The 24585-nt window shown below is 43.2% G+C and overlaps 1 protein-coding gene across 2 annotated transcripts in view; it reads right to left on the bottom strand.

Annotated features, from left to right (window-relative positions):
• TAF1B (TATA-box binding protein associated factor, RNA polymerase I subunit B) overlaps window positions 1-24585 on the bottom strand; it is a 67313-nt gene that overhangs the window by 34447 nt on the left and 8281 nt on the right. For both annotated transcript variants that reach the window (XM_042982519.1, XM_042982520.1), the window contains exons 5-8: window positions 21782-21871; window positions 16809-16962; window positions 9534-9690; window positions 3497-3596 (exon numbers count right to left, since the gene is read on the bottom strand). In XM_042982519.1, the coding sequence (XP_042838453.1) occupies window positions 3497-3596; window positions 9534-9690; window positions 16809-16962; window positions 21782-21871 (501 nt within the window). The remainder of the gene's footprint in view (window positions 1-3496; window positions 3597-9533; window positions 9691-16808; window positions 16963-21781; window positions 21872-24585) is intronic.

Genomic DNA, 24585 nt, shown 5'->3' on the forward strand with positions numbered 1-24585 from the left:
TGTGATTCACCTGCACCTTGAATATATTATGTCAAATAATCCTCACGAAAACCCTAATGAAGTAGGTGTTTACTTCTTCCCAAACCACATCTTTTCTTAGGCCTGTTTCCTTATTGAAAAACTAAGAAAAGTGGACTCAGTGATCTATAAATTTCCCTCCAGTTTTAATATTTCATGATCCATATAAAAGATCCCAGTGTCTATTTCTAAGAAGCTTACGGTGTGGTTAAGGAGTTAAATACAAGTAAATAATTTTAGGCACTAGCAAAAAGTACAAATAACCTCAACCAAGCAACATTATCGATATAACTTGAGTGGTGAATGGTTCTGAGAAATCAGGTTAAAGCCCAGTCAGTTAGGATGTAAGACACAGAACATACTGAAGATTAAGGAAGACGAGACAGAAAGGGAGAGGAAGGGGAAGGAGGGGAGAAGCGGGGGGTAGGTGGAAAGAAGGGAGGGAAAGAGAGAGATAATTTTTTATTACCCAAGACTACACTGGGGCGATTAATGCAAAAATGCTGAGTTCCATTGGTCCCTCTAGAAAAACCACACAAATATAAAGACACAGACTGAGAATTACCGAGCTAAATGTCTTTTCCTTTCAGGGAACACTTGAACGAGGCTCAGATAACTAACCATGAACAATTTTTTAGCAGTTAAATTTGAAATTACTAATTAATGAATTATACAGATTTTCAAATCAATTATTTTTTTGATGTTTATTTATTTACTTTTGAGTGAGAGACAGAGAGAACAAGCAGGAGAGGGGCACAGAGACACAGAATCCAAAGCAGGCTCTGACAGCTCAGAGCCTGACACGGGGCTCAAACCCACGAACTGTGAGATCATGACCTGAGGTTCGTGGGTTCGAGTCCCACGCTGGGCTCTGTGCTGACAGCTCGGATTCTGTCTCCCTCCCTCTCTGCCCCTCCCCTGCTTGTGTTCTCTCTCTCTCAAAAATAAATAAACGTTAACAACAACAACAACAACAAAAGATGAAAAACCCATCAACCTTGAGTGCAGGCTAGTTCTGAAACCAAAAACTTGAGACAAACAGGGCTCCTAAGGTGGTAGGAACATCTTCTACTTTGTAAATATCTCCCTGACTTTACTCAAGTTCAGTCGCTCCACCACACCTCTGGCAAATTAGCTGGGGTCCAGAGTGCGGACTGGAAAAACAGGATGTGTCCTCTTGTCCCCAGTCCTCTAAATAAATTACCACAACCCTCCAGTCACGGAATGAATAAGTCACAGGAAGAAAACGTACAGCATAGGACTACAGCCGGTGATATTGTAATGGTGCTGTAACGGGGCGCCCGGATGGCTCAGTCGGTTGGGCCTCTGACTTCGGCTCAGGTCATGGCCTCACGGTCCGTGAGTTCGAGCCCCGCATGGGGCTCTGTGCTGACAGCTCGCGCCTGGAGCCTGCTTCGGGTTCTGTGTCCCCCTCTCTCTCTGCCCCTCCCCCGCTCAAGCTCTGTCTCTGTCTCTCTCAAAAATAAACGTTAAGAAAAAATGTGATAGCGCCGTATGGTGACAGACGGCGGCTACGCTTGCGGTGAGCACCGCGAAATGGACAGACGTGACGAATCACCACGCTGCATACCTGACGCTAATGTCACACCGTACGTCAACTGTACTCAAATTTAAAATTTGTTTAAATTAAAAATAAAAATACGTGATCACAACGCTGCCCCATCGGAGAAACAGACTAACGTGCCTTTTCATAAAGATCCATCTGTCAGGAAGGCCACTCTGGCCGGCCAGCCTGTGCTTCGTGCCAGGACACGTGACCCACACGGGCACTTCCAGCCCAGATCATCCTCCCGTCAGACCCCCTATCCCCTGCCTTCCGGTTTCGGGTGCCATCTCCACCACAGGGCCACCTCTCGGTTTTGGTAACCAGTCCGGAGCTTCTTCGCTGCCTCGATGACCTACTTCCACTTCCTGTCCCCGCTTCTCATCCAGTGCTCCCTGCGTGGCGGGGTCCCACATTTGTCTCGCTCCAAACTAAGGCTGCCTTGGCCATGCTGGACTACGGTCAGTGTGAGAGTGCCGGGCAAGTTGCCTAATAGCTCTGTGCCTCAATTTCCTCATCTGTAAAATCAGGGTAATAATAATATGTACTTCACAGGATTGGCCTGAATAATCAAGGAGTTCATAAAATATGTAAAACGGGGCCTGGTACATAATAAGTGCTACCACTATTATTATTTCTTCTTTGTCTCTTCCAGGTTCAGTGCTGGCTGCAACCAAACCCTCCTTCCTTGTGCTGCCCGTGGACGCACACCACCGAAAGTCCAAGTGCACGAGGGACTCGTCTCCTCTCTCCCGGAGATGGAATAAACGGTGAGGACACAGAGGCAGCAGGGGAACCCGCCTCCAAACTTGCTTCCTCTCTTTAAATCTACAGGACCTGCTCCTGCACAACTGGTTCTGAAAGTGGAGCCATTTCTGGTTTAAAACTCTAATGTTCCCTGCAGATCACTCGTAGTGACCAATATTCTAAATTCAGTGCAGATGTAAAATGTTACGGTCTTGTGCAAGCTTGTTTATCTGCATTTCCAATCATCCAGTCACTTCTGGCTCAACGCTTCAAAATCAGTACTTTATAAAATTGTGTTTTCATAGCACCTACTTCAGTGTTTTGAAGAACCAGCGTAAAAAGGAGGGCAGAGCGGCAGGCGAACAGAGCCCAAGATGACACAGTGAGGAAGAGGCTGCAAGTTCGGTAGCTCCAAGCCGGAGACTGCCGACTGTTTGGCCTTGGCATTCGTTCTGTCTCCCCGAGCTGTTTGCTGAGATGTAAAATTGGGTTGACAGCGAACCAGACTTATGCAGGGGTTTAGTAAGGATCACAAATGTCTCTTGAATGAAACCACAGACGATGTAAGGTGGTGAAGGTTGGGAAGGCTATAACAGTCATTCCTTAAGCGGGTAAACAGAGGATAATAGTTATAGTTAGGATCCTGCAAACCTTCTGATGAAGAACAAAGAGAAGATAATCTGAGCACTATAAACAGTGATAAAGACTGCTAATTAAAGGGACAGAAGCCCTTCCACCGGAGACATCTGAAGACGGATCTAGAAAAAGACTAATAAGCAAAGGACTGAAAATTGCACCTCTTGAAACAAGATAATAACTTTCTTCTCTTTTTCTCAAAAGCAACATAGTATGCAAATAACAAAAAACATTTTTTTAACTTGAGACTACCTAAAGGTCTCTACATAACACTTGTAAAGTTCAGTCTTAACAATATACCCATTGGCAGTATGCACACCTCACACTATAGCTGTCTTTTCAGGATACCCTAAAGGATTAGAAGAAACCACGTGAGGAAAATAAATTATGACAAACGGGCAGAACAAAAACTAGATGCCACTTTTTAAAAAACTCCCGACACCAAATAGTAAGTCAGGAAAGGAATACAAATCACCATACTGTTTTTGTGTCTTATTAGTGACCACCAAGTAAAAAAAGAAAATAACTTGCCTCTATAGCAAAGATTCCTTTGTCACGCCCATATAATTTCATCTCTTCTGGAAAATGCTGAAAAGCATTTATGTAAGGAATATGTCCCTCTTCAACAAATCTGTATTTTGGAAAAGAAAGCTTCAGTAAGGAGTATGTACTGATTTCGCAAAGTAGACAAAAGGGCCGAAAACATCGTATTTCAAAGACAAGGTAAGACTCAGTTGAGAACGTCGTTTCTGCCACAAGATGATCAATCTGAAAATATCAACGATTCTCTGTGCCCACGTGTGGAGAAAGCATTTAGCCAATTATCTAATGATATCTTAAGCTTCTAAATAGATTAAGTCTTTCTAAGAAGTATGCGTCCTACTTGTCAACTCACCACCAGGCTTGCAGACACGGCATCCTTCTACCCCTCGCTCCCCTCACAGGATTAGCATCTGCTCTTTTACGTTTTTTTTTTAATGTTTGTTTATTTTTGAGAGACAGAGGGAGACAGCATGAGCGGGAGAAGACAGAGAGAGAGGGAGGGAGACCCAGAATCGGAAGCAGGCTCCAGGCTCTGAACTGTCAGCACAGCACGCAACACGGGGCTCGAACTCACGAGCTGTGAGATCATGACCTGAGCTGAAGTCGGACATTCAACCGACTGAGCCACCCGGGCGCCCCAGCATCTGCTCTTTTAAATCACTTCCTCAGGGAGACCTTCCTGGACCCATTTTCCTCATTAGAACAGTTCCCTTGTCCACCCTCCTGTCACCAGGACCTGCCACTGGAAATAATTAAGGGAAGGGACCTTGCCCATTTGCTTATCACTCCACCCCAATGTCCAGTACCCGGTAGCTGACCAAATATCTTGAGTAAATTATTGAGTTGAAGAAAATCGCACCTATATATGTATATAAATACACACACATATTTATTTACAATTCATTCATTAATTCAACAGAAATTTATCGAGAACTAACACCCAGCACTATTCGAGGCTGTGGGCACACAGCAATGAACAAAACAGGAAAATACGCTTGTTCCCGAGGAGTTTTACGTCCCGTGAAAAGAGAGGACAAACAAAACAAACAAATGGGATCTACAGTCTGTCAAGTAGGAAAAGATGGTAAGGAGAAAACTAAAGCAGGGAAGAGCGCAGAGTGAGGCCTGGGGTCTTGCAACCGGGGCCATATATACGTATGCATCTGTTAGACTTTTAAAATAGGAAAATGGTTAAGGAAAATAAGATAAAGACAGGAATAAACTAGTATACAAATGTTCTGGGTCAAAGTCTCTGCTGTTGCTAGAGCTAACCTGACATCTAGTTTTTAGCCTTTTATGTGTTAAAGAATATTGATTCAACTTTAGTTTCAGATTAAAAATGTGATTTAACTTTTTAGTCTACTGAAAGTTGAGAATTAAGTAGTATGTAAAAACGGTGCTTTGTGGGGGTGCCTGGGTGGCTCAGTCGGTTGAGCGTCTGACTTTGGCTCAGGTCATGATCCCACGGTTCATGGGTTCGAGCCCCACGTCGGGCTCTGTGCTGACAGCTCGGAGCCTGCTTCGGATTCAATGTCTCCCCCTCTCTCTGCCCCTCCCCCACTCGTGTTCTCTTTCTTTCTCGCTCTCTCTCTCAAAAACAAATAAACATTTTAAAAAATGGTGTTTTGTGGAGTTTAATGATAAAGCAGGCTTCTTTGGAGCAGCCCTATAGGGAAAACCACCCTCACCTAGTGTTCCTTCATTTCCTTCATTTACAAAAAGTGTTTGTGCATAGTGATCGGTATTCAATGATTTTGGAACTACATTCTTGGTTTTTTATATACAGGGCATATTACATGCTTATCATTTTTATAACTATGTAGTATTCCATGATGTGAATATATTCTTAATTTATGTAGTCATCCCCGCTATGGGATAATACATTTACGACAGCCCCAGGTGAGGATTAGTTCAGAGGGAATAAGACCTGAAGAGCCCCCACCGTGGTCCTAGCAGGACAGACAGATGGCTGTGGATGAGCCAGTACAGACAGTGCCGCAGTGCCCTACAGAGGCACACGCTCAGTGCTGTAGGAGCACAGGAAGGAATATAAACCTGACCAGGGGAAACAGAGACATCCACACAGAGCGGGTTTTGGCCATCTGGGGTTTTAACAATCTTCACCATTTATAAGAGTGCTGCTCATGACCTCTTTCCAAGTTTTGTGGGTTTTTAATTTTTTTTCTTTTAGAAAAATATAGAACTTTTCCAAAAAAAGAGTCTGAATCAATCCAGGAAGCTGACAGAGGAATTGCCAGAGACCAAAAGCCTCCCATATGCCCCTCCTGACCACGTTCCCTGAAAACAGAGTCTCTGTTTATAATTGGGAGGTGGTATTTTCCAAAAGTTTTAATCTGTGACAGGTTGGAAATTTAACAAATTGGTTCTCCATCACAGATCATTTAAGAAGTAATGCATCGGCGTTAAGCCGGGTCCACCTGCAAAACATCCGGAGCCCATGCACCTTGTTCCATTTCTGCTGCCACCACCCTAATCCAAACCACTGTCTCTTGCTTGAAATATAGCAAAAGATCTCCCAGTCCCTCTGCTTCCACCTCTGCCTACCTAGAATCCATTTTCCTCAGAGCTGCCCGAACGGTCAGAAAACGTCTCCCCTGCTAAAATCTTCCAGGGGCCTGCTATCACACTTAAAAGCCAAATTCTTAATGAGTGTGGGGTTTCCTTCTAGAGTGACGATTATCCTCTGGAAATAGAGGTGATGGTTGCACAACCTTGTAAATATACTCAAAACCCCTGAATTGCACATTTAAAAGGGTGAATGTTATTGTATGTGAATTATACCTCAATTAAAAAAAACCCAAACTCCTACCCTGGCTTACAAAGATCTGGTCCCTGCTTATTATCTCCCTGTCCTCACCCTCCTACGACTCCTTCAAATTCTTACTCCCGTCCCACGGGCCTCCTCTGCTCCTTAATCACACAGACCGTGCTCTTGCTTTGGGCCTTGGCACTGACAACCTCCCTCGACCTGGAGTTCTAGCATTTCTGATACTCACTGCTGCTCTGCTCCCATTCAAAGTGCTTCTCAGTGAGGCCTTCCCTCATGGCCCTCAGTGAGGCCTTCCCTCATGGCCAGTCTACAGTAGCCATCATCTGACTGCAATCTTCCACACAGCACTTCACTCATCATTTTTCATTTATTTCAAAGCTCATCTGTTTCCTCCTCTGGTCTTGAACTTCACGAGAGCAGGAACTTGTTCTGTATGGCTCACAACTGTAATTCAAGGGTCTAGACTCTAGAATAACCCCTACGTCGAGTAGGTATTCAATAAATATTTGTGGAATGAATGCACGTTGGCTATTTTTATTACTATTGTTATCGCTGGGGTAGTAGGCAGGCTTCTTTAAAGGCTGCCTTAAGATTTATGAATTTATTCTAAGGACTATGGATGCTGCTAAAGGATTAAACCAAGCAGTGACACGTAGGACGAGTATAAGAAATATGGGTACTGGGGCCAGGCTAGTAATGTATTTCCTTCAAATCAATGTTCTTTAAATACTTTTCCAAGTTTGGCAGTAGTTCTCCAGCTTTAGCATCCATGAGACTCCCCAGGATGGCTTATTAAAACAGAGGCTACCAGGCCCTACCCCCAGAGTTTCTGATCCAGAAGGTTAGAATGGGTTAGAATTTGGTTAGAATTTGCATCCCTAACAAGTTCTCAGGTGACGCTGTTGCTGCTGGTCAAGGGACCACACTTTGAGAACCTGTGACTTGGAGCTCCTTCTCTGAGAAAAATAGAGAAAGAGGATCAGTGGTAACTATCTCCCTTCCTGTTGCCCCAGGTAATTAGGCTCGGTTCCCAAATTTGTATGTCCCACAGAGCAAAATAAAAGCCCTCCAGCCAACTAGATCCAATCTCCTTGAAGGTACTTCAGAAATCTCCTTTAAGGGAGGGGAGGGAGGAGGGAGAAAGAAGGAGGGAGAGGGAGAGAGACAAATGTGTAGGATCTTGCCTCCATCCTTCCAAACACATATAATATTCTCCCTAAGAAGAATTACCGGTGAGTACTATTTTCTACATCTTGTGAGATCTCTAGCAGTCTTGTTACTCCCTTATAGATTGCCCTGGGTAGCCGGACAGCCCCTTTACTCAACTGGGTAGCTGGACAGCCCCTTTATCCAACTGGGTAGTTGGACAGCTCCTTTACCCAAGTGGGTAGTTGGACAGCCCCTTCATCCAACTCTAGGGACGTGATTTGATTGTTGTTTCTGGGTTATCGAAAGGAAAATAGAGAGACTGTAGACACGGGATCCCCTTGGGAGGTTGCTAAGTAATCCAGGTGGATTCCAGAGGGGATGGGGAGAAATGTGGTTTCAAGTATGACTGACAGGATGTAATGACTGACTGCAGACGTGGAGAAAGGAAAGAGTCAAGGATTCTGAGGTTTCTGGATAGGAAGAAACGGAGTGCATGGTATTTACGAAGGAAGAAAACATGGAGAGAGAGCTGAATGAAAGACGAAACTCTTTCCGCCATGCTGATTTTGAGATACCGTAAAGACACCCCAGTAGTGTCCAACAGGCAACCGTATGTATGAATAGACGGGTCTGACCCTCACTAGACAAGTCTGGGCTGCAGATATAAATTTGGGCGGCGTCATCATCATATAGATGGTAATTAAAGCCTTGAGAGAAGATGAGATCACCCAGTGAAGGCATATGGAGCAAGGTGAGGTTTTTAACTTAACAGTAAAATTCACTGAATAATGGACTATCTGCATGCAGAGTTAATCACCCCTGAGAAAAGCCTTGTTATTTGGTTGATGTGGCCAAACTCAAAGGCACTATCATCATTTACTGGAGGCATTTTATTTAATCAAAGGGCCTAGTACCGATGATGGTGATGAAGACAACGAAACAATAATGACTAGCATTGAGTTCTTACTATGTGCCAGGCACTGTGGTGAGTGCTTTTCGTGGACTGCTCATTACTGGAAGTGGTTACAACTCTGTGAGGTAGATATTATTATTATTAGCTCCGTTTCACCAGTGATGAAACAGAGGCAAAGAAAATTTAATAATTTACTCAAGGTCACATATAAGTGGCATAGCCAGGATTCAAACCCAGGAGTCTGGTTCTAAATCTATGCTCTTAAAATCACTCTACACACAGATTAAACCTAATGCTATTGTTTAGAATATATATATAGGGGGTGCCTGGGTGGCTCGGTCGGTTAAGCGTCCAGCTTCGGATCAGGTCATGATCTCGCGGTCCGTGAGTTCCAACCCCGCATCGGGCTCTGTGTTGACAGCTCAGAGCCTGGAGCCTGCTTCGGATTCTGTGTCTCCCTCTCTCTCTGCCCCTCCCCTGCTCCTGCTGTCTCTCTCTCCATCTCAAAAAAAATAAATAAACATTTAAAAAAAATAGAATATATATATAAAGCAAGAGAGATATTAACACGCTAATGATTTTGGCACATCCTCTATTTAATGAGAAAGGCTTACACACAATGCCCTAATTTACTCATTAACTACAAAACACTGTAAATTATCTTGAAAAATGTAAATGTACTGGCCATCTACTAACAGGTTTTCCTAATAGTTTTGTTTTCAATTTATCTTATAAACACAGACAACCTGTATTTTAGCTTTTGACGGCACCAATGTATGCGTCGGGGTAACTACTAGTAACCATATTCGCCAACATCAAGGTCTTCTGTTCATCTTCTCTGTTAGAAATGCAAAATACTTAATACCACTACTCAGGTACTTAAGTGTTACTTTTCATCTTCAAAGCATTCTACTCACAGTAGATAATTAATTTTCCAACACACCGAGTAAGGTAAATACCATTATTTCACTTATATAAAGCAAGAAACCCAGGAGATGAGCCACCGGCCCAGGGAGGGTTACAGTTCAGAATTGGAACCCAGGGTACCCAATCTTTCCGTTCTCTTCCTCAATTGAAGCCTCCTTGACAAATTCAAGATATCCAAAGGCTGTCCCCCCCCCGTTCACACAGATAATCAGCAAAGACATCATCCTACGAGAGGCCCGGCTTACCTCAAAAGATCTGAGAGAGTAACTGTCTCTCTCTGCCACAGCAGTGACAGGTAGCAGAAGGCAAGTGTCCTCGACACCGTCATCTTCACGATCCCCTTCTCCTTTCGTAGTGAATATTCCACTCCATCAAGAGATCCAGAACAGATGGAAGCTGTTTCTTAAGAGATAAATGGAGATTTTTTTTTTTTTAAGAGCAAATAACTATTTGGACAGGCAAAGAAGAAAAACCACAAAAAAATCCGAAGAGGCATTTTCAATATCTTAAAATCAAATTATCATTGATACGATCTTTGCAAAGAGCAACTGGCAAAAAAGAGCAATGATGGTTTAGAGAAAATTGGCTAAAAAGGTTAACAATTGTTGGTTCTTTACGGGAGTGGGATGGGCTGAGATTCTAAAGAGGGACTTGACCTGCCTGAATGTTTTCATAGTGAACTGGAACAATTTTTCAGATAAGTAAAAGGAAAAACAATTACAGAGCAGAGCAAAGCAAAGCAAACAGTGTGGAAGTGCTTTGGTCCAGGCCCCAAGCTACGTGTCCCTTTTGTGTGAGGGGCTCTCCACAACACCAGCCAGGACAGCACCTCCGCCCACTCCCATCCTCCAGGCACCCTTCCCCACAGGACGTTATCTGTCCTCGCTCCTTCCTTCAACACTCCCTCGTCTCATTCTTTGTGCCCCTGTTCTAGGTCCGGGGAATGAACAGTGAACAGGGTCGCACATCACTTGGAACTTAACATTCTAGCAACGGGAGATGGTTATTAAGGAGAAAAAAAAAAAATGCAACTGACAGACGGTGGTAAGGGCCACACAGGAAAATGGCAATGCAGGGGCGTACAAAGTGACGGGAAGACAAGAGACAGGTGCTACTTTACATGGATGGTGGAAGAAACCTCTGGGGGAAGGTGGCATCTGAGCGGCGACGTGAATACGTTCAGACAGGAAGTCTTGAGGAGCTCAGGAAGAACACTGCGTTCATCAGCAGGAGTGAACTCAAAGGAGCAGCAAGGAAGCCAGTGTGGCGAGAGCACCCCGCGTGAAGGGAAAGTGGTAGGAAATGATAAGGAAGAAAGCGATACGGGCGCCTGGGTGGCTCAGCTGGTGAAGTGCCTGGCTCTTGATTTTGGCTCAGGTCATGATGATCTCACGGTTTTTGAGTTCGAGCCCCCTATCGGGGTTCCACGCTGCCAGGAGCGGATTCTCTGTCTCCCTCTCTCTCTGCCCCTCCCCTGCTTGATCTCGCTCTCTCTCTCTCTCAAAATAAATAAATATACACTTAAAGATATTTTTTTAAATATCACGCAGGGCTTGATAGGTCACGTTTTGTATTTTGGACATTATTCTGAGTATTATGAGGAGTTTCTGGAGAGTTTCAAACAGAGAAACCACCTGATCCCATTCATGTGTCTAAAAAGCTCTCTCCGGCTGCCGCACAAGGAACAGAGCTGTCGGAGGGCAGGAGTGGACACAGGTCACACCAGCCAGGACAGAGATGACGGGCACTTGGGCTGGGACAACAGCACTGCAGGTGGTGAGAAGTGGTGGGAATCCGGACATATTTTGAAGGCAGAGTCAGAAGAATTTGTTGATGGACTGAACACGAAGTATGAGAGAAAAAGAGAAGACAAGGATGATTCTCAGAGTTTGGGCCTGAGCAACAGGAGAACGGAAATGCCATCTACTGAGATAAGGAAGGCGGCAGAAGCGCAAGTTTGATGAAAGAAAATTAAGGTTTCAGAATTACAGTGTTAAATGAAGGCCCTACTAACTGCACAAATGGAGATGTTGAGTAGGCAGATGAGCATAAAAATCTGTAGTTCAGAGAAGAACCTCGAGAGAGAAATTTCCGAGCCGTCATGATGCAGCTGGTGTTTAAAGCTGGAAGGAGGGTAAGTAGAAAGCAGAACTAAGAACGACCCTCCAAAACCCCACTTTCTTGGATAAAACTCTCCAAATTACTCCTCAAAATCCTTTTTTCCAGCTCCTATAAATCCTCTCCTCATAGCATTTATCAGTAACTGAACTTTTTAATGAATGTGTGCATTTATTTCCCAGCTCCTCCCACTACAATCTAAGCAGGTGGCTGACCTTGCTTGTCACCGGGTCCCCAGGGCCTCGAGCAGGCCCTAGCACAAAGGAGGAACCCAATAACTATTTGGTGGCAAACAGGCCAGCAGTTCAAGACTGTCGTCCTAGTGAAATGATTTTTAGAGCATGCAAAGACTCAAGGTCAGGGCACGTTGTAGCAGGACCGTCTATAATATGAAGCAAATTAAAAACCATCGGGGTGCCTGGGTGGCTTGGTCGGTTAAGCGTCCGACTTCGGCTTGGGTCATGATCTCACGGTCCGTGAGTTCGAGCCCCGCATCGGGCTCTGTGCTGACAGCTCAGAGCCTGGAGCCTGCTTCCGATTCTGTGTCTCCCTCTCTCTCTGACCCTCCCCCATTCATGCTCTGTCTCTCTCTGTCTCAAAAATAAATGAACGTTAAAAAAAAAAAAAAAATTTGAAAAAACCACCTAAGTGACGCGAATAGAAATTTAATTCCAGGCAATGGAATACTGCATGCCAATTTACTTAATGCTTCTGTCGATGGTTCTCAAAGTAGAGTCCCTAGACCAGCTGTTGGGCAGCTCAGTCAGTTAAGTGTTCGACTCTTGATTTCAGCCTAAGTCGTATCTTGCGGTTCATGAGTTCGAGCCCCGCCTCCGGTTCTGTGCTGACAGGGCGGTGTCTGCTTGGGATGCTCTCTCTCCTCTCTCTCTCTCTCTCCCCTACCCCATTGCTCTCGCTCTCAAAACAAAATAAACTTAAAAAAATATATATTTTTAATAAATAAAGTTTATTTAGTTTTGAGAGAGAAAAAGAGCTCATGAGCGGGGGAGAGGTCGAGAGAGAGAGAGAATCCCAAGTGGACTCTGCACCGTCAGCATGGAGCCCGATGTGGGGCTCGAACTCACGAACCATGAGATCACGACCTGAGCCAAAGTTAAGAGTCGACGCTTAACCGACTGAGCCACCTAGGTGCCCCAGCAATAAAATTGTAAAAGCTGGAAAGCATATGGACAGGTGATTACTGCCCTGGCAGCGTCGAGAAAGCTGGATTCAAAACCAGCGATAGGGAAAACCATAAACCGAGGTAACTTTTCCCTGGGGACCTCTAAAGAAAGCTCCAGAATCGGTTAAATCTTGGAAACCGGGTGAAGGTGGGTCTAACGCCAGAAAGATTACTTGAAAGTCCGATTGAGAAGCAGTCAGACGCTCAGAGTCATACGCCAACCCCATCTGGCAAACGCCTGCGCCTTCCCAATCTGGGCAGAAAATTGTGACGTTTCTTCTCTGGAAAGAGTAAAACGAAGGGTCTCTGGAATAGGGCATGTATCAGTCATACATACAGTTGAGAGCAGGATATTATGAAAAACAGCAGGATGAAGTGCCAGTGTACATACTGAGTACTGAGGCAGCCCCCGCCCCCACCCCCACCCCACATTCCTCTCAGGCCTTCTTCCCATCCAGTTCCTAGAACAGCCAGGACTACACCCTCAGACAGATGACTCAAAGAGATTTCTCTTGAAAATCCTATCAGCTCAGGGGGAAAAGATGTAAAGATGATAATGCTGGAGGCCTGCTAAGAAAATAATCCAGCTAGATCACGCACAGTGCGACTAGCAAAACTCGCTATGGATACGAGGCTTTCACTCAATTTTTCAGTCTCTTTAAAAAAAATTTTTTTAATGTTCTTATTTATTATTTGAGAGAGAGAGAGAGAGAGCAAGCAAGGGAGGGGCAGAGAGAGAGAGAGAGAGATACAGAATCTGAAGCAGGCTCCAAGCTTTGACTGTCAGCACAGAGCCCAATGTGGGGCTCGAACTCATGAACCGTGAGATCGTAACCTGAGACAAAGCGGGGTACTTAACCGACTGAGCCACCCAGGCGCCCCTTTCAGTCTCCATTCTTAAGAAGACCAGCCATGTTAGCCTCATAAATATTTGAGGAAAACCTGGAATACAAGAAGCAGAGGACAAAACAAGTCAAGGTCAAATATTATCACATCATATCAATATCCTCAGGAAAATAAGAAAAGATGCTCCACAAAAACAAGGGAGTAAACCAGGAAAGACGAAATAGGGTCAAGGAAGTAAGGAACTTTAACAAAAGGTAAGAGCATCTTCAGGATGGTGGTAAAGAGATCCCAAAGGCAGCCATGTCATACGTTTAGGGATATTTCATTGTAGATTAGGGTGGGTCAGAAGCTCCACCAAGACTTCTTCTGAAGATGAAATTGGTAGAATATCTAAGAAATTGAGAGATTTTCAGAACTTGGAGGAAGTGTGGAGATACACTAATAATAAATTATAGATTAGTAATAAGTAAATAGAAAACTAAGCAAGTGACAAGACAATTACCAACTCTGAGAAAACCAAAGGATCTATGAAAAGTATAATCATAGCAAGTTGCATAGCTCACACTAAATGCTGGGCTAGGAAAAAATTATAATCGTATTGGAAGACAGAGAAAAAGAAATGCACGATCGTGCGCTGGTGACTACATGGGGAAGGTACAGTGAGAAAGGTGTGAAAGAGCCAAGATTTATCTTCTGTAGTTGGAATTTAACAGCTAACGTCCAAAAGCAGAAATCAAGATGTCATACTATAAGCATATGCTATCGAGAAATGGAGGTCACAGGGGCGCCTGGGTGGCTCAGTCGGTTAAGCATCTGACTTCGGCTCAGATCATAATTTCACGGTTGGTGAGTTCAAGCCCCCCATCGGGCTCTGTGCTGACAGCTCAAAGCCTGGAGCCTACTTCAAATTCTGTGACTCCCTCTCTCTCTGCCCCTCCCCTGCTCACGCTCTCTCTCTCTCTCTCAAAAATAAACTTTTTTTTTTTTTTTTTTTTTTTTTGCAATATGGAGGTTGCAGAAGAGCTGAAAATGAATGTCTCTTGGGAACAGCACATTTAGGGGAATAACAGACTACAATTTTTTTCATATCAAGCATTATAAATCTATTTGAATTACATGCATATAGAATTTTGATTAAAAATTTAAAGAATGTAGAAATAGTTTACACTTTCACAAAAACAAAATACTACATCTCCCTTTCTCCCTATGTATACATGAATAAAAAACTTTCTGGAATGATCTACAGCAAAGTAGTTTGGTTTTGGATGGCACAATAACTGATGATTTTCTTTGTGACGCTCTGTATTTCATAGTTGTGAAATAAAGGTTGTATTAGTAGTCACTTTACATGTAGAAACTAAAATAAAGCTCTAAGGATCACCATTTACTAAAAGCAAACACCAAAACAAAAACTCTTAACATAGAGAAACAATCTGGGGCACGTAGGTGGCTCAGTCAGTTAAACGTCCTACTTCAGCTCGGGTCATGATCTCACAGTTCGTAAGTTCGAGCCCCACATCGGGCTCTGTGCTGACAGCTCAGAGCCTGGAGCCTGCTTCACATTCTGTATCTCCCTCTCTCTCTGCCCCTCCCCTGCTCGTGCTCTGTCTCTCTCTCAAAAGTAAGTAATGAACATTAAAAAAATTGTTTTTTAAATAAAAAAGACATAGGGAAACAATCATGGTACTCTAAAAGGCTTGGATGACTTCAGACCTAGTCCTGGGGACAGTGGAGTTCAGGCCCGCCTGAAAACGTGGAAAGGAAACTCCAGAGATCCACCGCGGCCCAATTATTCTATGATTCTAACTTCTTTACTTCTTTGGACACAAAAAATAACTTGTCTGAGATCTGTGTCACTGTGCAGTCCAGCAAGTAATGCAGATATGCTGATAAAAGGAATTTGCTCTTTAGGGGGAACAGACTTGCAAAGAAGCAGTCCACACAAGAAATGCTTTGTTAAAAACTATATGTAATCATACAACCCAGACTTCCACAATCCCTAACACCAGTCGATTTGGAAGCAATCTCCCAAAGAACTCTGTCAGCACACATCAAGATTCTAGGAATCTATAATAAGAGCCTGGTCCGTTCTCTGAGGTCTGTTTTCCACCATGTTTATTTTATTATTATTATTATTTTTTTAGTGTAGTGTAGAAACAATTGAAATCATGAATAAATGTGTTGGGGAAGGTCTATACCTGTTACCTTAAATATACTCCTTATCTATTTTAAATTATGGAATTAAATCAGAAAGTGAAACTCACACACGATACGATAAATTTTGCTTCAGTCTATGATTAGAAGTCGGATATATCATCTTTGACTCTTACCAATCTTATCACTTCGCTAAGATCTATCATTTCTCTGCTGCAACTTTTCTTTGGAAATTCTGAGCCCACACGTACATGATCTTTATTGAGCTTCGTTCTTTCCGGATCCACTTATTGTTCAACACCCTTTAAAAATGACACAAAGGGGCGCCTGGGTGGCTCAGGTGTCCTACTCTTAATTTCGGCTCAGGTCATGATCTCATAGTTTTGTGAGTACGACCCCTGCATCAGGCTCTGTGCTGACACTGAGGCGCCTGCTTAAGATTTTCCCTCTCTCTCTGCCCCTACCCCACTCATGCTCTGTCTCTCTCAAAATAAATAAATAAATAAATAAATAAACAAACAAACTTAAAAATTTTTAATAAATAAAAATCACATAAAAATACTCATGTGGAGACAATGTACCTTTTTAAAAAACTGCCCTAAGATTTCATTTAATTTACCTTTCTCCTAGCCATATGATTTACCAAGTCATTGCTTCTTGCTAGGCCACATTCCTTTTCTTGAAATACGAAAAGATTGGACTAAATTATTTTTTTAAGTTTTATTTTATTTTGAGAGCGAGAGTGAGAGAGCGAGAGAGTGAGAGCGGGGGAGTGAAAGACAGAGAGAGGGAGAGAGAATCCCAAGCAGACTCTGCACTGTCAGCACGGAGCTCGATTGGGGGCTTGAACTCACGAACTGTGAGATCATGACCTGAACCGAAGTCAGATGCTTAACTGACTGAGCCACCCAGGTGCCCCTGGACTAAAATTTTTTTTTTATATTTATTTATTTTTGAGAGAGAGAGAGAGAGAGAGAGAGTGCGAGTGAGCTGGGGAGGGGCAGAAGGAGGGGGAGACACAGAATCTGAAGCAAGCTGCAGGCTCTGAGCTATCAACACAGAGCCCTACACGGGGCTTGAACTCACGGACTGTGAGATCATGACCTGAGCTGAAGTCGGGAGCTTCACTGACTGAGCCACCCGGGTGCCCCTGAACTAAATTGTTTTTAGGGTACATTACCAGCTTTAAAATTCTAGGTAGTCTGATTCTCACTTTTACCTGATTGTGATGCTTTGCTGATGGGGAAAGGCTTCTGAGCAAGGCCATCAGGCTGAGACTCTGTTCCACTTTCAACAAAAGAAGGGCAGCTGAAGTCACTCAGCAGCTCAGGCTCGCTCTCCCAGTCTGAATGACTTTGGTTATCTTCTAATACCTATTTGCAAAATAATATACATAAAATTATTACACAGGAACTGAAAATGCAGTTAATTTCCACGAGCTTAACCAAGTCCTGCCCATCTGAAACACCGTAAGGCAAACTACTCCAGAGAACTGCAACCATGTGCCAGGTTCTGAAGACCAAAAGACCTCACCCTCCACCACGTGTCCCCTAGCAGCTCCTGGCGGTGCTCCCGGAGAAGGGCTGCAGACGAGGCTAAGCAAGGAAACAGGTTGCCAGCAGACACATCAGGCTTCCTTCTCCCTGTGACCAACATCTCCCTTGTAGCTCTAGCAGCTACACCAATGGGCACGTCGATAATGACCCCACGCACAATGCTGGCTTATCTTCACTGAGCCTACCTGGGAATTTTCGCTTTGCATCTACGATAATGCCATTTCTCCTCCCTGGACTATCCTTTCTTCTCTACCTCTCCAATCCGTTATTTACTCTATCATGCTGTCTCCCGACCAATTCTTCTTCCGAAGAGTTCTTGATTCCCTGAATTCCTGTGGCACTTTACTACTTATAACACTTAACTGACAAGGATATACTATCTCAGACGGTTGTTTAATTTTTCACACACATATTGTTGAAATGTGGCTGGCTACATAAAGGCCTCATCAGCTGACATTACCTTGGGGACACTGATCACACTCAAAAGGCCACATTATCAGTTGTGCAGACCAAGAGACTCAATCTTAGGAAGAAGAGGTAAGACTCATGTTAAGGACACTCACAAGAGAATAAAGTAAAATCAACCAATCAATCAATCAATCAATCAGGGATGAGATGCTTGTGTCCTCTGTTATGCATTTCCCCTCTCTACAGGTAAGCATGAGACAAGGTACACAATGAAACTGGCAGATAAGCATGGACTCACTGAGAAAACCAAAGCAATCAGAAGACAATGTCCACAATCGTATGCAGGCGACCATCTGCCAGGAACTTGACTCTCTGTCTGATTCTTCTGGCAAACTATCCAAGCTCCCATCTAAAAAGGCAGCTTCTCCCTCTGGGCACCCAATTCCACCCCGTCTACTCAAAGATTGTCCCTCACTTCTACTGTCTCTCCATTGAAAATTTCTTCTCTCCTGTATCATTCCTATCAGTACACAAATACGCTATCATTTATCCCACTTAAAAACACACACACACACACACACACACACACACACACACACACACACACAAAAACCTTTCCTGGATTCCATCTACAACATAAATTCTTTACACTTTGCAGCTAAATGTCTTGGAAGAGTTATCCACACTCACTGTCTCCAATTTCTCTCTTCCAAGTCTATCTTACACCTCATTCTTGTCATTTTTAAACATCTTTTTTTTGAGGGAGGGAGGGGCAGAGGGAAGAGGGAGAGAGAGTGGAGCCTGATGTGGGGCTCGATCCACGACCATGAGATCATGACCTGACCAAAACCAAGAGTCCGCCACTTAACTTACTGAGCCACCCAGGCACCCCTGAAGATTTTATTTTTGAGTAATCTCTCCACCCAACGTGGTGCTTGAACTCACAACCCCAAGACCAAGAGCTGCATACTCCACAGACTGAGCCAGCCAGGAACCCCTTTTATACGGCATTCTAATCAAACTTGTGGTCCCGCTACTCTACTCATCAATTTTTCGCCCTCTTCCTTCCTGGCCAGGCAGCAGTATTTCTCACAGTTGATCACTCCCCTCTTCTTGAAACTCTTTGTTCTTTCATTTCCAGAATGCCCCCTCACTCTCCTACCTTCCTCCTAATTTACCAGTTCGTCCTCAGACTTCTTTGTTGATGTTGCTTTTATCCCAAACATCTTAACCCTAGAGCGGGCCAGAGCTCAGTCCTTGGTTCCTTTCTCTGTCTTTACTCCTCGACGATATCATCTGGTCTTGTGGTTTTAAATACTACCTACTATATTGTTTTTGATTCCAAAATGCTCTTCCCTTCCCCATGTTTTAATATCCCTGGCATCAGGGTGTTTCTTACCACCAATGGCATGTCACAGTTTGATTTACAGAATTATTTTCTTTCTCGGGGATATGTAAAATAACGGCGCATTTTCCAAATAATGGCATTTTAGATTTGATGATTGTAATACATATTGAGAACATCCGGGGGAACCTGGGTGGCTCAGTCGTTTGAGCGTCCGGCTTCGGCTCAGGTCATGATCTTGCAGTTTGTGAGTTTGAGCCCCGCGTCAGGCTCTGTGCTGACAGCTCGGAGCCTGGAGCCATCTTCAGATTCTGTGTTCCCCTCTCTCTCCACCCCACTCCTGCTTGTGCTGTGTCTCTCTCTGTCTTTCAAAAATGAATAAACATTAAAAAAAAGAAAGAGAACGTCCAAATTTATATCTCCAGCCTAGACCTCTCTTCTGAATTGAAGGCTTATAAATCTAACAGTACCTGCAGTTTCCTCTTGGATGTCTAATAGCTGTCGCAAACGTCACATGTCCCCAACTGAACTACTGATTTTCCTGTTCCACCTGTAATTTCAGTTGACGGTAACTCCTTCCTTCCAACTGCTTAAGCTCCAAACTTAAGTCATCCTTGATGACTCTTCTCTTTCTCTCACACCCCACATCCAATCCATCAGGAAATTCGGTCGACTCTATTCCAGAGTTTATCTAGGATCTTACCACTTATCATTTCCATTGCTACAACTTGATCCCAGCCACCATCAGGTCTTAATCTGGAAGAGGGCTTTTCAAACCTTCGTGTGTGTAAGAAGCACCTAGGAAACGTGTTGAAATGTAGACTCTGACTCAGTAGGTCTGAGTCAGTCCTGAAATTCTGCATTTCTTCCCCTAGATATCCTCATGGCTTACTCTCACCTACGATTCCTCATCAGGGAGGGGTGGCCTTCCCCGATCACTCCATCTCAAATAGCACCCTTTCCTGCCACCTCCTTTGGTATTTCCCTTACCCTGATTTATGCAATTGCTTGTTTGCTTTTTCTGGAAGTTTTAAGTCGCTTATCTTGCCCAAGATCACACAAGTCACAAGTAGTGAAGCCAGGATTCAGATGCACGCCTCTTACTATTCTTGGCACAGTCACATTCGAAGCATAAAGCAATTACTGAATATCTGAGGAGACTAAGCTTCTCACTTAAAAGTACTTGGTCCTTTTTCCTTTCAAAATCGAGTATATTCAAAATAGGTATACTCTTCAGTAAAAATTATACACCAACTTGCATATCAGGTTAAAATTCTGCATACACTTATTTACTCACCAAGAAGATTTTACTGTGATGAGAATATTACTTTAGACTTTAGACAGGTGTTTAGTCAAGTTAACAAAAGTTTTTACAATATCTATTTTTTTATGTTTGTTTATTTTCGAGAGGGAGAGAGCACGAGCGGGGGAGGGGCAGAGACAGAGGGAGACAGAGAAACGAAAGCAGGTTCTGTGCTATCAGCGCAAAGCCTGACATGGGGTTTGAACCCACAAACCGTGAGATCATGACCTGAGCCGAGATCAAGAGTTGGGTGCCACCCAGGCACCCTAAACCTTTTTAAATACCTTAAGTTAAAGCAAACCGTAAGAGAGTCTTAAGGACTGAGAACCAACTAAGGTAGATGGGGGGTGGGGGGGAGGGGAAAGTGGGCGATGGGCAGGGAGGAGGGGACTTGTTGGGATGAGCACTGGGTGTCGTATGGAAACCAATTTGACAATAAATTATATTTTAAAAAAATCAAAAATAAATAAATATCTTAAGTTCCCCTAAACATATTAAAATGTCAGAGAGAATTCCAGGTTCTGATTCAAATTTTCTATGTAGTAGATAAAACCCCAGTGTACAAATATAACCAACAAATACTTTAGTTGTGTAATTCTAAAGATCAGGTTCTTAATAGTCTGGATGGTTCTTTCTTTTCTCTTTCAAAGTGTCACCATAGAACCACATAGTATCTTTTGCTTTTCTTGAGAAGTATCTGCCTCCTGAATCAAGAGAAGATAATGTTTCATAACTCTATCATTAAAAAGTATTGTCCGGGGGCACATGAGTGGCTCAGTTAGTTAAGCATCTGACTCTTGATCTCAGCTCAGGTCACGATCTGATGGTTCATGAGTTCGAGCCCCACATCAGGCTCTGCTCTGACAGTGCGGAACATGTTTGGGATTCCCTCTCTTCCTCTCTCTCTGCCCCTCCCCTGCTCGTGCACACTCCCCTCTCTCTCTCTCTCAAAAATAAATGACCATTAAAAAAAAAAAAAAGTATTGTCTGTTCATGTCTCCTAAGGCAAGGGAAATAAAAGCAAAAATGAACTATTAGGACCTCATCAAGATAAAAAGCTTCTGCACAGCAAAGGAAATAATCAACAAAACTATAAGGCAACCTACAGAATGGGAGAAGATATTTGCAGGTGACATATCAGATAAAGGGCTAGTATCCAAAATCTATAAAGAACTTTCCAAACTCAACACCCAAAAAACAAATAATCCCGTGAAGAAATGGGCAGAAGACATGAATAGACATTTTTCCAAAGAAGACATCCAGATGGCAAACAGACACATGAAAAGATGCCCAACATCGCTCATCATTAGGGAAATACAAATCAAATTTCTTAAAAGAAATTGCTTAAACTTCTACTTAGAACTTAACTACAAATTTCTTTGTTTCAACTAGTCAGATAAGAAATCCAAATTAATTCCAATGTCTAGATCAGTGACCTTGTCCTTCTGGACTATAACAGAAACATCTTCACTGACGATTCTCTGACAAACATCATAAATCCAGATGAGGCTGAACCTGTTTTCATCTCTACCTCATACTAGAAATGTCTTTTAATCCTGCGTTTCAGACTTGTGACTTACCGTAACTTTTCTTCTACAAACTGGGTTTTTACAATAGGCCTGCTTGCTCTTCTGAAGGTAGCGCTTCCAAAAATTATGTAGAACTTCATTCTAAGGTAGAAGGGAAGTGAGTGGTAATTCAGGTCACGCCAAACACACCGGTACATCTCTACCACATGTACTTCACATACTGCCCTCCATTCAAACGTGTTCTTACCTTCTTTACCTACTTTCTTGAAAAAGAATGATCATCACAAAATCTGTGTATCAGTATATGGCAGGTATACGGCAAACACTGAATAAATTCTTCATTATCTTTGATCTTAGAGAAAGAAGAGACTAATTCTGTAAAGGTCACCTAGTTCACCCCCTCCTTTCGCAGGTTAAGTAAATTAAGAATCAGAGAGGGGCACCTGGGAGGCCCAAGTTGGTGAAGCATCCGACTTCGGCTCAGGTCATGATCTCACGGTTCGTGGGTTCGAGCCCCGCATCGGGCTCTGTGCTGACAGCTCGGAGCCTGGAGCCTGCTTCCAATTCTGGGTCTCCCTCTCTCTCTGCCCCTTCCCGCTCGCATTCTGACTCTCTCTCAAAAATAAATAAACATTAAAAAAATTAAAAAAGAAAAAAAGAATGAGAGAAAGCAAGCAACTTCTACGTGACTACACTTCTGGTTAGAAGCAGAGCGGCTATTGGGTCCAGGCAGAAGTAAAATAAAACAGGACAAACAAAACAAAACAACTTCTCTTTTATTCAGCACCTACTAGGCATGAGGCATCCGTTAGCTCTGATACAACACTGCAAGACAGCCATTATCTCCATTTTACCGCTACAGAAACTGAGTAAATTGGCCAAGATGACCCAACCACTAAGTGGAAAAACCATGAATAGGACTTGGAGTCAGTTTTGATTCCAGAGCCTGTGTTCTTAGAGTGATGCCGTTCCTATGCCATTTAAATGGTCAGGTCTAACGGGTTATGCTCATTGGCTAATTTCAGACAAACTGTTTTCAGGATTAACCCCAATGAAGTGGGTAGAAAACTATATAGGAGTAAACCCTACAGTATCTATTTGGTATAACTATATGCAACTATAAATTGAAAGCATTTATACAGAGGATGGCTTGAAAGAAACCAGATTCCCAAACCCCCAGACTATCAGCAATCTTCCCTAATTTAATGACCGCCATGGATGCCATCTGGTCTCTCGTGTTTTTGGATTTTTAATTCCTATAATACTTTTCAGGGTAGGCCCAGGGTCCTTTTAGGCTACAAACTGATCTAGAGGGCATTCTTTTTGGCTTGCCTCAAACACTGGTTTGAACAGCGAAGGCTCCTCTACAAATCCTTCCTTGGTGACTTCAGTCCACATTGATCTTTCTCCCTTCTCTTTTTGCCCTTAATGTCATTTATGAGCACAGCATTCTATCGTTTCATTTTTTTTTTAAAGTTTCATTCTTTTTTTAAAGTTTATTTATTTTGAGAGAGAAAGAGAGTGCAAGCAGGGGAAGGGCAGAGACAGAGGGAGAGAGGGAATCCCAAGCAGGCTCAGATCCCAAGGTGGGGCTTGATCTCACAAACCAAACCGTGAGATCATGACCCGAGCTGAAATCAAGCGAGTCGGGTGCTCGATCGACTGAGCCACCCAGGCGTCCCTCCACCATTTCATGTTTACTCATGCCACATGGGTGACACGCTCTCTCCAACTAGGCTGCATCTCTTAGTACCTGGTTTCCAGTAACGGGCACGAAGCAAGTGTATAATAACTGCTTGTTGCTAAATAACTGGCTTTTTAAAGAATTCCTGAAATGGCTTCAACCAGATGAAGAAACGTGAAATTCACGTAACCGTAGGGATTGTGGTACTCTGGAGGAACAGCAGGTCCAAGTGTGGTCCCCGGACCATCAGTGTCACCTGGGAACTTGTAAGAAATGCAAATTCCGGGGGCACCTCGTGGGGTTCTGCACTTGGGATTCTCTCTCTCCCCCTCTCTGCCCTTCCCCCACTTGTGTGCACTCATTCTCTCTCTCTCTCTCTCTCAAAATAAATAAATAAACATTAAAAAGAAAAAAGAAAAGAAAAGAAAAGAAAAGAAAAGAAAAGAAAAGAAAAGAAAAGAAAAGAAAAGAAATGCAAATTTTGGGCCTTACTCCAGACCTACTGAATTGGAAACGCTAGAATGAGGTTCGGCAATCTGTGTTTTAATCAGCCTTCCAGGTGATTCTGGTACGCATTCAAGTTTGAGAAGCACTGTTTTAATGCATCACTCCCCAAAATGCATTCTGAAACTCAAGTCCTGATAGATACACACACTAGAGGATTTTCTCAAATTGTGAATGCCACAGACTACTTCCCCTTGGAAATTAAACAATCACGTAACACAGAGAAGGCACCAAAAAGTCTGCAAGGTTATTTGTTTTACTTTATTTAACCCAATGTTTCCTAAATGCTGAAACTAAATATGTTTATATTTAAATATATTAATATTTAATATTGAAGACTAAAACCTTTCCTTTTAAGTTTATTTATTTGACAGAGACAGTGCAAGTGGGGGAGGGGCAGAGAGCGAGGGACAGAGAGAATCCCAAGCAAGCTCCGCACTGTCAGTGCAGAGCCCGACGTGGAGCTTGAACTCACAAAACCACGAGATCATGACCTGAGCCAAAACCAAGAGTCAGACGCTCGACTGACTGAGCCACCCAGGTGCCTCTGAAGACTAAAACCTTTTTTATTTTCTTTTGGATGCATTGCTTATTTATGTTCTGTAGAGCACACTTTGGAAATTATTGGCCTAATAAAAAGATTAAAGAAAAAACATCAGAAAAAATG

The sequence above is a fragment of the Panthera tigris genome, chromosome A3 (genome assembly GCF_018350195.1).
Source record: "Panthera tigris isolate Pti1 chromosome A3, P.tigris_Pti1_mat1.1, whole genome shotgun sequence".
NCBI lineage: Eukaryota > Metazoa > Chordata > Mammalia > Carnivora > Felidae > Panthera > Panthera tigris.